We start from the raw sequence: 18,898 nt of genomic DNA, 5'->3' as shown, positions 1-18,898 counted from the left end.
TTCCTGTTTGGTATCTTATGTAGCTGGTTCCAGTCTGGTATTCCGTGTAGCACGTTTCAGTCTGGTATCCTGTGTAGCTGGTCCCAGCCCAAAGTCCTAAATAGCCAGTTCCAGCCTGGCATCCAGCTAGTTGGTCCCAGCCCAACATCCAGTCCATCATCCAGTCCAACATTCAGTTCCAGTGTGGACTCCAGTCTGCTTCTGCCTTGTGTCGGTCCTAGAGTCTTCTCCTGTAGTAGCATCAGTAAAGTTCTTAACTATCTCAAATAGCCCAATGGTCCTAGTACCTGTGACCACAAATAATTCTGTGACACCTAGATAGTTTCAAGTACTGATTTATGTGATTATATATATTTTGCTTTTTCTGTCTATATGATTTCTTATGTAGGATACTCATTTTGTATCCACAACCAGCTTACCTGTACCATAACCAAAGCATTACTAATCCCAATGAGACAGATTTGGTACATACCTGGTTAATTTAATATTTTAATAGCAGTTTGATATTCTGTGGCGCAAGAATAACATATCTCTAATAAACCATCAGTGATAGTTGGAGTTTATTCACTTGGTCACAGACCTCTGTGGGGACTGCTTATGCGGAACGCACCCACATGTATAAAAAATCATTTGTCATGTTTAAAATCTGAAACCTAATCACCTTTCCTGAAACAATCTCTTTTGTATGCTTTTTACAGTATCCTGTGTTCGGGACAAACCGTCATATTTTGCATACAGACTTCACGCTGCAATTTATGTAAGTGCTTATACTTTAATAGGTACCATGAATGAGTATTTATTAATATTGTATCTATAAAAACTTAATTAACTAACACAACAGCGAATGCTCAACTGGCAATCACTGAACTGGATGTGGTACTGAAAACGATTTCTCACAGGCATCTTGAGCTAAGATAAGACAGAACAAAAAGAAGGCTTTATATTTTAGCTCTAATGTAGAAAATCTGCAACAACATCGATCCATAGCAATCTATATTTACCATTTGATACACAAAATTAGTTAAAAGTCAAGTTTGCTTGCTTCACTCTGGCCTATTTTAAAGTTATTTTCTATATTCAGAAGCTAAGTTATTTCTTAAGGCATGCCAACCAATCCAACACCTTCTCATGCAACTTGCACATAATAAAGATAATTGCTGATTGTTTGCTCTACAAATTTTACACTTCTGAATTGTTAATAATTCAGATTTAATGAAACTGATGCTGTAATACCACTGCAACTGAACTGTAGACAAAAAAACTTTTTCATGGACTTTGCTGCCACCTGGTGATAAAAGCTATAAAAAAAAAAAAAGTCTGCATTAAAATGGTAAAAAAAATGAGAAGTTTGTAATGTTTGTAAACTTCCTAAACTACCTATTTTTGCTTTGTTCAATCAGTAAATTATGCATGCACACCCCTGACACACCTATGCTACTCCCACAAGTCAGGGTGGTTCCCTTTGTTCACTTTGTCACCAGTCCAAGTTGTGTCCAACTCAAACTATGTAGTATTATTATTATTATTATTATTATTATTATTATTATTATTAGACTTAGTGCATCACAAGTGGTCTGCATAAATAATTTATGCAAAATGCATAAATTAGCATTTGTGCATGGGTTGTATAAGTGGCAGCTCAAGAGGTGGGGCTGTAGCGCAGTCCAAAATTCAAATAGGGGAGCCACACCAACTGCCACCCCAAACACTGCCAAGCATTACTGTTCGGAACTCACGGGCAGTTGGTGTGGCTCCTCTATTTGAATTTTGAATTATGCTGCAGCCCACCTCTGGAGCTGCCACTGGTTGTACGCAAAAACTCGCCATTTGTCCCCATGAACTGAGATCCATTTGACTCAAATTAGTCCCTTAGCGAGCCCACCAATATTTAACCTAAATTGTAATCAGCCAAGAGTAGAGATAACTAAACTGTATATAGTATGTTAATTATACCATTAGAGGAGCCATCAATGGTATTACATGGCCAACATTACATCTTATCTACTGTACATCAGCGCTAACTAGGCAGCCGGAAGTCATATAGTGTCATTAAGAATAAACAGTGCAATTTATAAATGTGATTCCTAAAGCACTGGGGAAATTTCTTCCTAAAATCTGTGTATATTAACACAATATTCACTGAATTATTTACACTTTTGGAAACATGTTATTGTAGTTAAAATGTTACTGATTTATTGTTATATGTACTACTAAGTAATTTTAGCAAATAAACAATTTGAAAGGAAGCATTTCAAAGGCTTATTATACATTCTATTGCAACTAGCACTTTTAAGCAAGGAAAGCAAAATTACCAGATTTGGAGAAGGACTATACTGGAAAATACAATTAAACATTTATCACCCATGGGGCCAACTGTAATAGAGTGAGAGTTTCAGAAAGTGAGAGATTTGGTAAGGTTTTTCAGTTTTTTTTAAAGTGGCAATCATTTACAGTGTAAAACCAGGTTGATCGCCACTTTAAAAAAAACTGCAAAACCTTATCAAATCTCTCACTTTTTGAAACTCTCACTCTATTACATTTGGCCCGTGGTGCTGTTTTCAACAAACTTTCATGTCAATTAAACAATTGTTAAGAATTCAGTTTACAAAAAAAATTTCAATTTCTGCTACAAACACATAAGCTTAAAGGTGGTCATTCCGAGTTGATCGCTCGCTAGCAGTTTTTAGCAGCCGTGCAAACGCTATGCTGCCGTCCACTGGGAGTGTATTTTAGCTTAGCAGAAGTGAGAACGAAGGGATCGCAGAGCGGCTACAAAATAATTTTGGGCAGTTTCTGAGTAGCTTCAAACCTACTCAGTGCTTGCGATCACTTCAGACCATTCAGTTCCTGATTTGACGTCACAAACACACCCTGCGTTTTTCCTGGCACGCCTGTGTTTTTCCGAACACTCCTATGTGACTGAAAAGCATCGCTAGACCCTGTGTAAAACTACATCGTTCGTTGTAATAGTACGCCGCGCATACGCATGCGCAGAAGTGTCGTTTTTTTGCCTCATCGCTGCGCAGCAAACGATTGCAGCTAGCAAACAACTCGGAATGACCACCAAAGATGCCTTTCTGAATTGCACTCAGTTCTGCCATGGAAATATGATTCTTCTCAACTTAAGCTGGGTGCACAGTTAACGATGTGTACCCGGCGACATCACTAGCGACAAGACCCGGCATCGGCAAGTGCATGCAAACTTGTCGATGCCGGCAGTGATGAAGCAGCATGGACCTCGCTAGCGAGGTCTTTCATCGGCCCTGCATGACTGCAAAGTGATTAACAGTCGGGGACCATTTGTGGGAGGTTAAGGGGAGTGGCGGCAAAAATGCAGATGTGTAACAATTATTTTTAGGGCAAGTCTCAACCTACATCTGCAATACCGTATGCAGATAAAATGGCGGCAGTGTCTTAGTTCTCACGCCCATTCTGCTGGACCATAGGGTTAATAGCAACCATTGCTGCATGTTTGTACACAGTTGCTGGGATCTACAAGGCTGCTTCTGGGCATCTCAGTCAGTACATTTCCAGGCGGCCATGGCATTAGCATAGACAGCTGTGATTGCCTTAGCGACCATATTGGAATCAGGCCCATAGTTAGAAACATTTGAAGGGTGGACCCTTTGGCTTGTCACTTTTATGACATGTGAGCTATTACTCTAGTAGGCAGAATGTATCACATATGGTCCATGGGGGCACTGTGTAAATGGTATATTACTAACTTTACTATTCCTTCTAGTACAGTTTTCAAAGTATTTTCAGTGTACTACATTGTCATTTGACTCATGCTATTGTCTATTTCCTCTGCTTAGGATTTTGGTTTTCACAATAAAACAGTTATAAGGACTCTAATAGCCAGAAGTGAAATAGACCTAATGAACATCAGACAGAGATACAAGGAGAGATATGGAAATTCCCTCTACCATGACATTAAGGTAATTCATCTACACACACACACACACACACACACACACACACACACACACACACACACACACGTATGTATGTATGTATGTATGTATGTATACAGTATGTATATATGATTTATGTATAATCTAATGCCCTGTGTAAGAAATTACATTATGTAGCATGAATAATGTCGAAGAAGAGAGCAGACCTGGTTATAAACTACTAAACCTGCCCAAGAAAAAAAAATGACACAATACAATGCAAAAGGGAATCACATGACAACACTTCAGACTCTCTTTTTCAAACCAAAATCCCATCATAACTAAAATTTAATTCAAGAGCTGATACTCCTAGGATGTCTCAAGTTACCCCTTGACCAATCTCAGTGAGAATCTCAGCTACATTATCAGAGCTAAACCATTTCTTGTGCAAAATCAGCATTATAAACCCAAGCCTACCTGACGTGAATTATTTAAGAACACAGAGGGCAGAATGTTATTAAATGCAGTTACAGTGCCTATTGTGTAAAAATAAGGCTAATAACTCGAAGTACACAGACATAAGGGCAAACTAGTTATTTAAAATAAAATACTGAAACAGAAAAAAAACACACTTACTGTATGTAGACTTACACCAATCTGTCACCTTGGGAAAGCTATAAGGTAGACTTACAACCATTTACACTTTTGGAAATAGGTTCCGCAAATAAATAATAAATATCTTTGGAACGTGAAATTACAGCATTAAATTCACAACACATCTTCAGAGGTCCACAGGTGTAGCAAATTATATTATAAGAGTGACTTTTTTATGTGACCATTTATCTGAATATTGTTCAGTACAGTATGCTGAATTTGAGGTTAAATAAGAGTTGTTGTTTCACTATGTTTAAATATATAGTTTAAAAGGTTTGCTTCACAAAGGACGTGAAGAGTCCTTCACTCAGGTTGCTCTGTCAGGTGGCTACTTTATTCCTCAAAAATGTTGTCACATTACATTTATTCAGCATATATGGCTTACTGTACCTGACCTCTAGTTAATGCAAAACCAGCCCTCTCTGTCATCAGGCCACTAACTGGCGTTGGAAGCCCCACCCACTGTCCCCACAAACCTTTATACCTTCCCTCAACTCATTAGTCGCACCCATGTAGTGCAGCTGTGTCTATTACTTTTGCTGTAGCAACAGGCAGGATTCTTATCCCTATCTGCCCCTTATCCTAGGAAGTAAGACCTGTTCTGAGCATCAGAACGTGGCAAAGTATCTAAATGAATAGATATAGACAGATATATGTATGTGTATAGATGTATGTATGAATATATATACATACATACTAGCTAAAGTACCTAACGTTGCCCAAATTTACATTTTCCAGTTATTAAGTTATCAATGAGTTGGATGCAACTGTCAACATATTGATTGACAGGCAGAGGCGTTCGCGGGGTGGTTGGGGGCGGCATTGCGGGGAGAGGGTCTGGGCAATTATAGGGGCGGCCGAGTGATGTCACACTCGGCCGCTGCGATGGGGAAGATGGCGGTGGTCTGACTGTCTTTGCAGCCAGGCTGTGCAGGCACGGGGCTACCCGTATTTTCTAGAGTCTGCGATGCGATCGCAATTGCTGGCGGCAATTAGCTTGCTGTGTGTCCTTGCCCTGTGCCCCAGCATGTTTTGCAACTAAAGCTAAAAAGGGTCCTTAGGGCCTGATTTAGAGATGGACGCAAATGAAGCTGCAAGTCCGGTTTTCTCCACAACACAGCTGCTTATATCAACAAGTGAAGCTGCCACCCACAACTGAAAAGAGACGCCTACCAGAGCTACCACAACTCATCCGCAATTGCATACGCATATGTAGCCTATACGCAAGAACGGGAAACATCGACTGCTCGAGTACAGTATTTCTATGGCTATGCAGAATGAACGCAGCAGTATGGACACAGGCACTTATTTTGTACGTTAGAGCCCCCAGCTTATGTCAGATACACACCCTGAAACAGCCATGATGTGCCTGCGTTTTTACTACCACTCCCCGCTAACACCATGTTAACAACCACAAATGACCACTTCCTGACAATCACTTTGTGGAGGCATTCTCATTGCCAGTGCCGTAACTAGGCATTTTAGCGCTGTGTGCAAGAAACGACATTTGCACGCCCCCCCATGCAAGATAGGGGCAGTGCGCGGTGTAGGCACGCGAAAAATATAGAGGGGCGTGGCTTCATGGGGAAGGGGCATGGCCACAAAATAATAGCAATTCATACTACGGTGCACAGTAGTCTCCATTATTCAAATTACGCTGCACAGTAGGGCCACTACATCAGGTAGAGACCCTTTTATACATTACAGCAGACAGCGTCCCCCTTTTTACACATTACAGCAGACAGTCCCCCTTTTAACACATTACAGCAGACAGCGCCCCCTTTTTACACATTACGGCAGACAGCGTCCCCTTTTTTACACATTACGGCAGACAGCGTCCCCCTTTTTTACACAGTATGGCAGACAGCGTCCCCTTTTTTACACATTAAGGCAGACAGTGTCCCCTTTTTACACATTACAGCAGACAGGTCCCCGTTTTTACACATTACGGCAGCCAGTCCCCCTTTTTACACATTGCGGCAGCCAGGCCCCGTTTTTACATATTACGGCAGACGGTGTCCCCCTTTTTACACATTGCGGCAGCCAGTCCCCCTTTTTACACATTACGGCAGACGGTGTCCCCCTTTATACACATTGCAGCAGCCAGCATCCCCATTTTTACACATTGCGGCAGCCAGTCCCCCTTTTTACACATTGCGGCAGCCAGGCCCCGTTTTTACATATTACGGCAGACGGTGTCCCCCTTTTTACACATTGCGGCAACCAGTCCCCCTTTTTACACATTACGGCAGACGGTGTCCCCCTGAGAAAGAGAGAGAGAAAGAGAGAGAGATATATACTTACCATCTCCCCGCTGACAGGTTCCTCGTGCTGGCAGCTCCCTCGGTGCAGGCATCGGACAAGGAGAAGGAGGGAGGGAGACTGGAGCCGCCCCTTCCGTATTGGCTGCCCGGTGCTGCGGTGGATGCTGGGATGGAGGAACCGCATCCCTGCATCCACAGCAGCCCCAGGCAGCCAATACGGAAGGAGAGGGGACAGCTGCAGCGGCGCTTACTAACAATGAAATAGCGCTGCTGCGGCTCCAGTCCCCCTCTCTCCTCCTCCTTCTCCGCTGCCCGGCGCTGCTCTCTCCTACACAGCGCGGCGGCGGCGCACGGTACACAGCAGAGGCGGCATGTAATGAGTCAATTTGACTCATTACATGCCGCTGCCCGTGCGCCCTCAGGGCAACTGCGCTGTGAGCCAGGCACACCTGGCACACACGTAGTTACGGCCCTGCTCATTGCATGCGGGTGTGCAGCAGCACTTTGGTACTTGCGCAGTGTGAATGCAGCACATGCGCAGTCTTGCCGATAATTGCTTAGTTCCATGGAACATTGGCTTTGTGTCCAACTCTGAATAAGGTACTAAGGGGGTAATTCAGACATGATCGTAGCAGCAAATTTCTGAGCTAATGGGCAAAACCATGTGCACTGCAAGGGGGCAGATATAACATTTGCAGAGAGAGTTAGATTTGGGTGGGTTATATTGTTTCTGTGCAGAGTAAATCTTTGCTGCTTTATTTTTACACTGCAATTTAGATTTCAGTTTAAACACACCCCACCCAAATCTAACTCTCTCTGCGCATGTTATATCTGCCCCCCTCCCCCCTGCAGCCGCAGTGAACACGGTTTAGCCCAACTGCTAACAAATTTGCTGCTACAATCAGGTGTGAATTACCTCCCTAGTGAGCTTACCAGATTACTGAAGTCAGAGGTGACTGAAGCCTGGGAACAAACACTGAAGTTGAGTAGATTGCGTTCAGAAGAGAAATTCAGCGAAGCAGCATACTATGGAAACCAGGGTACTGTAGAACTACACTCTGGTGCCAGGTATTGCTGTGGAGCTTGCAATAAGCAAGAGTTCAGATAGCAGGATATCTCTCATGGAAGAGACTTATTGCTCTGGCATGGGCTGATTGTCAGAAGAGTCCTTACAAAGGAATTGCAGGTCACTGATTGGTTGTCGATGTCAGCTGGGGAGAGAATCACTCTAACTGGAGCAATGCAGTTAGCTGACATGCTCCAAGATGGTGATGTATGTGCATCAGATTCTCAAACAGGAATAAGCAGGAATCCTGACCTGCAGAACAGGTGATAGAGGTAAGTCACAAGGCAATTACTTAGAACACGAGCGAAATAAGTCAGGATCATCACAGCTACATGACCACTTCTGTGGTGACGCACCTGACGTTCACTAGGACGACTGTTGTTTGGTCTCTGGGTCAAAACTGTAGATCCTGATTCATCACCCCTGATGATCTCCCAGACAGAGTTTGAGCATCTGCCATCTAACCTAGCCAGCATGTTGCGGCACCAAGTCACCGGAGCCTCCTTCTGATGTCGAGTCAGCTGATGGGGCACCCAGTGTGCAGAACCCTTTTTCAGGCCAAGCATTTCATGGCATATCAAGCAAATGGATCCCAATGAGATCTCCTTCTCCAACTTGACCATGGTCACTTTGGCATCCACCTCAACTTTAGCCCGCACGGCACCAACGTTGTCCTCAGTAATGGTGGACACAGGTCGGCCTCAGTTCTACATGTCTTCTAGGGACCATTTCCTGTGCTGAAATTCTGATAACCAGACAAGCACAGTGCTTCCTCCCCAAAACCATCTTACAGTCAGTCAAAACTCCCCTCATGTCGCAGACCACTCTTGTAGTCATAGAACATCATGGCTCTTTACTGGCCTCTGTTGAGCTCCATAACATGTTTGTGAAGTAAGTGAACATGCCCACCGGGGAAATGCAGTGGTAGGGGCCCATGTTAGGGGTGTGGGCAGTCTGCAGAGGGGGTGTGGCCTGCCAGCTCATTGGCTTGACTAACCATTAGAGAGTGCAACCTTTGGACCCCTTCATAAATATATACAATAAATTCAGCTGCTGCATGCATGATAATGTACCAGATTAATAACAAATTGATAACAGCAATGCACTGTAGAAAGTACACCATAATCCAGTATAAGGTAACATATGTATAATGTATAATTCAAATGCACAGTCTGGAACCAGATCCTTAGAGAAGGAGGTGGGCCCCCAGGCAGTGGGGCTCACCGGTGGTTTCCCCTGTAACCAGGGCCGGTGCAAGGTGCAAGGATTCTTAGAAGCCTAGGCAAACCGTCTGCACAACATCCCCCTCCCCCCCACACACACACCAATACCCACTTTCCAGCGGTTGTTGTCAAATAGGGAAACAACCCACTCGTATCCCGAACGACCGTTCAGTAAGGCTGCGCTCAGGTAAGCAGCAGGGGGTGGGGTGGGGGTGGGGGTTAGATATAGGCTGTGGGAGGGGGGAGGGTTAGGGTTAAACTGCGGGGAGGGGGGTTAGGTTTAGGCACCACAAGAAAGGGTTAGGGATAGGCTGCGGGTTTAGGTTTAGGCTGCCGCGAGGGAGGGTTAGAGGGGTATTGGGGGAAGGTAAGTATAATTACCTAGCCACTTTTAGGAATCTAGGCATCGGGATGCTGCAGTCAGACTTCTGATGCCGGCATATCGCACACACACACATATATATACACGGTATATATATATATATATATGTCAGTGCACTGCATACTAGTGAAGGACAGCAGCCAGCAGTAAAGGCACCGTGGACTCACCCAGCCACTACAGTGTAGTAGGATTATCTGTCACCCTGCAGTCACCCAGTCGCGCCGCCGCTTCCTTTAAACTTCTCGGTGGCGTGGCAGCAGGAATTATGCGACGTCACGCACTGCGACGTCACATGGTGCGGGGGGATCCAAGACACTATGCGGGGAAGGGAGCTCGAGTTGCTCTGAACCTGGCGTCCAAAGGGGCAGGTTGCGGTCGGTGGGCGAAGCTTCCTACGGGTCAGGGGCGGAGCTTCCGACGGGCGCTTGCACTGCAGGCTATGCAGCAGGAATAAAAGGGCAAGCTACGGGATTCCCGGGGGGTTGCGCCTCTTGCTAACTGCGGCAGCAAGCTACGGGGGCGGGTGGGACAGCCCAGTGAAGGGATTTATGTTGCACTGTCCTCTTTTGGAGGGGGAAAAAGTTATTTTTACACCAGTCAGTCATGGCGGGCCGCCCCTCAGGTCCCGGCGCTCATAGGCAGCTGCCTAAAGCTGCCTAATGAAAGCGCCGGCTCTGTCTGTAACCCTGTGGGCCAGTCCAAGCCTGGCTATGCTACTAATATACGTATGGTTCTGTGCCTTGACATTTCACTAGACCTTTAGTCAGAAATTACAGTTAACAAGCAGACAGTCAGATTGTTTATACTCTACCTATGCACTGCATATCCAGAAACTTATTGCACACTCCATGTACTTTAGTGAAATCATTCTTAACATATACACTGTAGGTATATGTGTTATCAGAAAATCCCATTTCATACACAGCAAGGTAGGATGTGAACTCAGACCACAAGGTCAGTCTGGTTGAGGAGTACTCTTTTTAGATTCATTTATATTTTCTCTAAACCATTAACATGGAGGAATGATTATATCTATATTTCATGTGGAGAACTCACAAAGACTAAACAAAAGCTCTTTTCTTTCAAAACCTTTTCTTTATACAGCCTTCTGCATCTTTTTTTTTTTTTATTGCCAGTAGAACGAATACCATATGGTGTATTTCACAGATTTAACTCACAATAAAGATTTATAGGTTTGGGTTTTTTGTCATTCCCTTTTATAGAATATCTCAGTTGCAGAAAATTTTAGCCAGGAGCAATAATAATCCCATTTGGCCATTGTGCTGATTTGCAACACATCAGATGATGCAAAATGTCAAATGCTATTAAAACAGCAAATTAATTTTTTCTTAAAATCTGATTTAGTAAGACTTTGCAGCGAATGGAGCAATCCAAATGTACTGTGTGACTTGTTCAATTGCAAAGTTATGTTACAGTGGATATTAAAAACTGCATCTGGTAGAGCACTATTAATTCCATTTGAATGACTGCAGATGTAGTATGACATTGCTGATGTGTTTGCTCATTGTATTTTAGATTTTAAATATTATTTTTTTTATCATACTATAGTTAGGTAATAGTTTATATCCAATGGAAAACAAGTAGCAGCGCTATTTACAAAAAAACATAAACCAATGTCATAAAATTATTATATATTTAATAAAAAACAATATTGGACAACAATAATATTTGTGTTGTGTAAAAAAGATGTAAAATTACTCATGTAGGAACCTGGTATTGTCCCGTGCAATTTTGCAGACTTCAATAAATATTGATTCACAGATAGTGGATTGCCATCAAGGACCCTAGCAACAAATAGTGGACACAGTTCATGGAGGTAACATTACCAATGGAAGGCCGCTGGAGGAAGATCCGTGGCTTTTTCCAAATAGGCTGGTTGGAAGTAAAGCTGTCCTCTCCAGTGTGCGGTGTCCAATCCAAATGGTGCCATTCACAGACGATGGTATGCCCAATGCAAATGATGGTGTCCACAAGTAAATGTGTCCTGTAGGGTCCGTATGGTAAGGCAGGAATCGAATAGAGATGTCTGCTGACGGGGTAGTAGGGGTTCCAAAACCTGACGCATTTCACTGCTATCTAGCAGTTTTATCAAAGGTGATTATGGGAATCCCCAATGGGAGTATATATACCCTACTTGATTGAAAAATTACACACACCTGGTACCATTCAAACAATGTATCTTAAAATAATGAAATTTTATTTTTATATTTGATATAACAGAGGAGGCAGACCACACTATTATGTACTTAATTATTTATAAAAACGATCACCAATAATACATTTAAAAAAAGTTTTTAATTAATAATTATTAATGGAATATCCTATTTCCTGTATTTGGAACGCAGGATGCGAACACATGACTTCCTGTTGGTTTCCGAACTCGCAGAAAACGGAACCTTTAACTTTTACAAGTGTATAAATGAATTGTCGGTATTCATAGTTTAAATGCTGACCAAGTATTCTTATGATCTGGGCTAATACACTGTTATTATTAATTTCGCGGTCACGTGGTGTCACGTGAATCGTCAGCCCGGATAGTTATTTTACCGGATATGATGTAAATTTGCTTCTGGTTCCGGTCTTTGAAACGCAGGCATATGTTTCCGTAGAAGTAGTATTTATGTGGATTACGATATTTGGACACACAGGGAGTCACGTGATTAAGAACTTGTCTAGTGCATATCTGCAATTTTCCAAAGCAGGACGCACATTCTAAACAACTTATTCCCTACAAATATATATGTAAATGGAAATAAGATACACATTATTTATTTATATCAGCCTATATAAAAATATGCTGGAAAAATAATAAATTGAGGATAACTGAAGGGACATTCTCATTTTTTTTTATATATTATATCAAATCACCATGGTAAAGATGGGAAAGCAAAAAAGAAACTTTGAGAAAGGGTATACTGACAGAAAATTAATTACTTAGATGGGTATGGATCAAAAAAAAAAAAAAACACTATTCATAATACTACACAAAGGATAATGACGGTCATTCCGAGTTGTTCACTCGCTAGCTGCTTTTAGCATCCGTGCAAACGCTAAGCCGCCGCCCTCTGGGAGTGTATTTTAGCTTAGCAGAAGTGCAAACGAAAGGTTCGCAGAGCGGCTACAAAATCATTTTGTGCAGTTTCAGAGTAGCTCCAGACCTATTCAGCGCTTGCGATCACTAAGTTCAGACTATTCAGTTCCTGTTTTGACGTCACGAACACGCCCTGCGTTCGGCCAGCCACGCCTACGTTTCCCCAGCCACGCCTGTGTTTTTATCTGGCACGCCTGCGTTTTTCCGCTAACCCCCAGAAACGCCCACTTCCTGTCAATCACTCTGCGGCCAGCAGTGCGACTGAAAAGCTTTGCTAGACCTTGTGTGAAACTACATCGTTCGTTGTAATAGTACGACGCGCATGCGCATTGCGCGCATATGCATGCGCAGAAGTGCCTTTTTTTGCATGACCACTGCGCTGCGACCGAAATCTGCTAGCGAACAACTCGGAATGACCACCAATGTAAGAGTTGTTAGGTATGCGTATTATAGAACCGCATTTAGTTCGACAGATTCGTTTAACCTTTCTGGGAAGATGCAGTTCATAATAGTTAATATCCACACTGAAATGCCTTCAGAAAGGTGTTTCCCACCATATACTTTACATTAAATAAAGTGCAATGGACCTGATTCAGTAAGGATTGCAAATTCTGCTAAGTAGCAGAATTTGCTATCTTTTGGATCGCATGCTGGGGGCCGCCCATCGCAGGGCAAGGCCACCCAGCATGCTAACAAAAGTCCCCCCCCCCCCGTGATCGTTAACAATGAGGTAGCCTCCTGCTGGTGCAGGGGACCGGTCGCCATTTTGGTAATCACTGCGGCTGCGTGTGACGTCACGCAGCCGCCCCGATCATGTCCCATGTTCACACTGCCATGCTTCTCTGTTACCGCCCCCATAATGTTCCATCTCAGCCTTGGAAATGGAGCTTTGCTGTCCCCCGCTTCGCAAATGCCTCTACCTGATAGACAGGCAGAGGCGATCGCATTTTCTGCAGGGCACTGCTGGAAATACGGGTTCATGGGCAGGAGGGGCCCTGCGCATGCACCCGCATCCTCTTAGCAGATTTTGTGACCCAATCTGAATCAGGCCCCATATACGTAATTAATAGAGATGAGCGGGTTCGGTTCCCTGAGAACCGAACCCTACCGGACTTCACTACCCGAGCCCGGTTCAGAGCCCGGCTTGGGTTTTCACGTCTGACTCAGAAACCAGAACGCGGCAAAACGTCATCATCCCGCTGTCAGAATCTCGCAGGGTTTGGATTCCATATAAGGAGCCGCGCGCTGCCGCCATTTTCACTCCGGCATTGGAGAGTGTAGCGAGAGGACGTGTCTCCATCCTCAGTGTCCTGCATCAGTACAGTAGTAGTGTCTTGTGCTGCATCAGTCCAGTCACAGTGGTGGTGTCCTCTGCTGCCATATGTCCAGTGCTGCTGTATAAGTCCAGTCCAGTGGTGCTGTGTTGTGCTGCATCAGTTCAGTGGTGGTGTATTGTGCTGAACCAGTCCAGTCACAGTGGTGGTGTGTGTCCACTGCTGCCATATGTCCAGTGCTGCTGTATAAGTCCAGTCCATTGCAGTGGTGCTGTGTTGTTCTGCATCAGTACAGTAGTAGTGTCTTGTGCTGCATCAGTCCAGTCACAGTGGTGGTGTCCTATGCTGCCGTATGTCCAGTGCTGCTGTATAAGTCCAGTCCATTGCAGTGGTGCTGTGTTATCCTGCATCAGTCCAGTGGTGGTGGTGGTGTCCCTGTGCTGCTGTAAATGTCCAGTGATACTGCTGTATATGTCCAGTAATACTGCCATATATGTCCAGCGGTACTGCCGTATAAATCCATTGATACTGGCGTATATGTCCAGTGGTACTGCCTTATAATTCCAGTGATACTGCCGTATATGTCCAGTGGTACTGCCATATAATTGCAGTGATACGGCCGTATATGTCCAGTGGTACTGCCGTATAAATCCAGTGGTACTGGCATTTAAATCCAGTCCAGTGATACTGCCGTATATGTCCAGTGGTACTGCCGTATAAATCCAGTCATACTGGCGTATACATCCAGTCCAGTGATACTGCCGTATATGTCCAGTGGTACTGCAGTATAAATCCAGTGATACTGCCGTATATGTCCAGTGGTACTTACATATAAATCCAGTGGTACTGGCGTATAAATCAAGTCCAGTGATACTGCCATATATGTCCAGTGGTACTGCCGTATATGTCCAGTGGTACTGCCATATAATTCCAGTGGTACTGGCATATAAATCTAGTTATACTGCCGTATAAATCCAGTCCAGTAGTAGTGCCATATAATTCCAGTGATACTGCTGTATAATTCCAGTGATACTGCCTTATAATTCCAGTGGTACTGCCGTATAAGTACAGTGATACTGCCATATAAATCCAGTCCAGTGGAAATGTCGTATAAGTCCAGTGGTACTGCCGTATAATTCCAGTGATACTGCCGTGTAATTCCAGTGGTACTGCCGTATATGTCCAGTGGTACTGCCATATAATTCCAGTGATACTGCCGTATATGTCCAGTGGTACTGCCATATAATTGCAGTGATACGGCCGTATATGTCCAGTGGTACTGCCATATAAATCCAGTGGTACTGGCGTTTAAATCCAGTCCAGTGATACTGCCGTATATGTCCAGTGGTACTGCTGTATATATCTAGTGGTACTGGTGTATAAATCCAGTCCAGTGATACTGCCGTTTATGTCCAGTGATACTGCCGTATATGTCCAGTGGTACTGCCATATAATTCCAGTGGTACTGCCGTATATGTCCAGTGATACTGCCGTATAATTCCAGTGGTACTGGCAGTGGTAGTGGCATATAAATCCAGTGATACTGCCGTATAAATCCAGTCCAGTGGTACTGCCATAAAAGTCCAGTAGTACTGCCGTATAATTCCAGTGATACTGCCGTATAATTCCAGTGATACTGACGTATAATTCCAGTGGTACTGGTGTATAAATCCAGTGATACTGCCGTATAAATCCAGTCCAGTGGTACTGCCATATAAATCCAGTGGTACTGATGTATAATTCCAGTTGATACTGCAGTATAATGCCAGTGGTACTGGTGTATAATTCCAGTGATACTTCCGTATAAATCCAGTCCAGTGGTACTGACCTGTGCTGTATATTATTTACTCCATTTAAAGGCGATATTAATATTTAATCCAAATAATTTTTACAGGGTTTGCCCTGTGTGGTGTAGGGGTACGCTCACCTGTGCTGCATATTATTATAATTGCTCCAAATAAAAGGGTTATTTTTATCCAAATTAATTTTGCAGGCTTTGCCATGTGTGTGTGTGTGGTTTAGGGGTACACTCTCCTGTGCCACCAATATTGTGCGTGTATTACATCTGGGCAAATTCCAGCACTTCCCATGTTGTTTGTGCTGTATGCTTGTGTCGCTTAGCTTAGTCATACAGCTACCTCATTGCACCTCTTTTACTTCTTTGCATGATGTGTTGTTTGTGGCCTAGTTTTTTTAAGTGCCATCCTGGCTGCAACTGCATTGCCACTCCTAGATGGGCCAGGTGTTTGTGCCGCACACTTGTGTCACTTAGCTTAGTCATACAGCTACCTCATTGCACCTCTTCTACTTCTTTGTGTGATGTGCTGTTTGGGGACTAGTTTTTTAAGTGCCATCCTGTCTGCCACTGCAGTGCTACTCCTAGATGGGCCAGGTGTTTGTGCTGCACACTTGTGTCGTTTAGCTTAGTCATACAGCCACCTCAGTGCAACCTTTTGGCCTAAAAATAATATTGTGAGGCATGAGATGTTCAGAATAGACTGGAAATGAGTGGACATGAATGTTATTGAGGTTAATAATACCGTAGGATCAAAATAACCCCCAAATTCTGTGATTTTAGCTGTTTTTATGTTTTTTTCAAAAATCATCCAGATCCAAAACCAAAACCAAAACACGAAAGGGTAGTTTCGGCAAAACCAATCCAGATCCAAAACACAATCATGGAACCAAAACCAAAACACAAAACATGAAAAGTGCCCGCCGCACATCTCTAGTAATTAATAGATGTGAAAGCACAGTGGGGGTCATTCCGAGTTGTTCGCTCGCAAGCTGCTTTTAGCAGCTTTGCACACGCTAAGCCGCCGCCTACTGGGAGTGAATCTTAGCTTATCAAAATTGCGAACGAAAGATTAGCAGAATTGCGAATAGACACTTCTTAGCAGTTTCTGAGTAGCTCCAGACTTACTCGGCATCTGCGATCAGTTCAGTCAGTTTCGTTCCTGGTTTGACGTCACAAACACACCCAGCGTTCACTCCGACACTCCTCCGTTTCTCCAGCCACTCCCGCGTTTTTCCCAGAAATGGTAGCGTTTTTTCACACACTCCCATAAAACGGCCAGTTTCCGCCCAGAAACACCCACTTCCTGTCAATCACACTACGATCACCAGAACGAAGAAAAAACCTCGTAATGCCGTGAGTAAAATTCCTAAGTGCATAGCAAATTTACTTGGCGCAGTCGCACTGCGGACATTGCGCATGCGCATTAGCGACTAATTTCTCCGTTGCAAGAAAAAAATAACGAGCGAACAACTCGGAATGACCCCCAGTGTCTTTTCTACTTTGTGAACTGATTTTTGGAAGACAGTACAGTATTTTGGTATGATATGGGAATGGGTGATAGATGTGGGCCTTTTTGATTTAACACATCTAATATTTTTGTACATTATTCTCCCTACTGTGTTATTTGTTAGATACTCACTGTAGATTGTATCAAACCTTTGGCGGGAGATAATGGCATCCGAGATCGCCAGAGGTGCGGAATGCTGGCCGATCTCTGGCATTTTTTTAGAGGGGCAATCACTTACAAGGCATGGTTTTGCCTTGTAAGTGATTGCCTTTTTAAAAAAACATCCAAGATTGTCCGGCATCCCGTACCTCTGGCGATCTTGGACGCTATTACATCTCGCCACTTATCTCTATTGAGAGTTAGTTGAAATGCACTCTGGTCCAGATTCTGATTTTGGAATAAAGTAAGAAAGAGCAAGTACTGTAACTGTGATCCTTGACAAACCATGTTGCAAATAAATGGGTGCAAATACATAAATTTTTTGCATGCAGGGGAAAATACTGCTTTCGCATGTAGCCCACAAATGTTGGACAGCTTTATTTTTATACTGCAACTTAGATTTCAGTTTGGGCACGTCTCTCTCACACCTGGTGACGAATTTGCCATTAGGCATGTGAGGCACTTGCCTAGGGGCGGCACTTTTTTGGGGGCTGCATTTGAATGCTTGTGTTGGTACTGTCAGCCCGAAAAGTACCAGTAACTGCAAAATATTTCCACTGTACTGTACCATATGCTACCTTGAAGAGAGTGTCAATTGGTAGGACATGCACATACTGCCCCTGTAAGCTGTCCTACTTGGACACATAATTAAAAATTAAAAATGTCATAGTTAGTGGCTTTTTTATTATTGTATTAAATTGGCTAGCATCAGATGAGGGCTTATAACCAATTAATAGAAATAATAAAATTAGGAGCCGTTACTGTGCCTAGGGGCACCCTCACCCCTAAATCCGCCCATGCTCACACCTAAATCTCTTTGCATATTTGAAATCTGTCTCACCTGCAATGCAAAATGGTTTTGCCAAAGTACACAGGGCCTAATTCATGTTTTTACTTAAATGTAATTGCAATTTTGTAGACTACAGAGCTGCTAATGTCAAAAAGGTAAGCTGCCTCCCAGGAATAAAAAGAGACGCCCACTGGAGCCACTGCAAACTCAATCGCAATTGCATACACGTTCACAGCCTACACACAACAACAAGGAATAAGGAATATCAGGGCTAAGGGTTGGTCTATGGCTGCGCAGACTGGACATTGCAGTAGCAACTCAGAGGACATGTGTTTGCACGTATGAACCCACAGCCATCAGCAGATACACACTTTGAAAACAGCCATGTTACACCTGCATTTTCCCATGCACTCCCGATAAACACTCCGTTAACACCTCCAAATGGTCACTTCCTATGAATCATTGTCATATAACCCTCTTTGTGAGCGAGATCGTAGCTGCTCCTTCATGCATGTACATTGCAATCTCAGCACATTCGCAGTCTGCCGATAATCACTCTATTAACCACTTGCCTGGCATGGTCGCATTTAATGTGACCACACCAGCAATTGCTTTATCTGACCTGGTCGCACAGGATGCGACCAGTCAGATAAACAGCATGTGCAACTGCAGGGAATGGAAACATCCCGCAGCTGCAGCTCTGCAGCCCTTCTGGTCCCTCTGCCTGCCTGCACCCTCTGCTAGTGTTTGCCATGCTGCCGGTCACTGCTCATCAG

At 43.7% G+C, this 18,898-nt stretch overlaps 1 protein-coding gene across 1 annotated transcript in view; it reads left to right on the top strand.

The window, feature by feature from the left end:
• ANXA10 (annexin A10) overlaps positions 1–18,898 on the top strand; it is a 154,594-nt gene that overhangs the window by 103,190 nt on the left and 32,506 nt on the right. The window contains exons 10-11 of the mRNA XM_063946508.1: positions 699–757; positions 3,816–3,938. Of these exons, the coding sequence (XP_063802578.1) occupies positions 699–757; positions 3,816–3,938 (182 nt within the window). The remainder of the gene's footprint in view (positions 1–698; positions 758–3,815; positions 3,939–18,898) is intronic.

The sequence above is a fragment of the Pseudophryne corroboree genome, chromosome 1 (assembly GCF_028390025.1).
Source record: "Pseudophryne corroboree isolate aPseCor3 chromosome 1, aPseCor3.hap2, whole genome shotgun sequence".
Classification (NCBI taxonomy): domain Eukaryota; kingdom Metazoa; phylum Chordata; class Amphibia; order Anura; family Myobatrachidae; genus Pseudophryne; species Pseudophryne corroboree.
The sequence above is the reverse complement of the archived record's forward strand: the minus strand, read 5'-3'. Positions and strand labels throughout refer to the sequence as shown.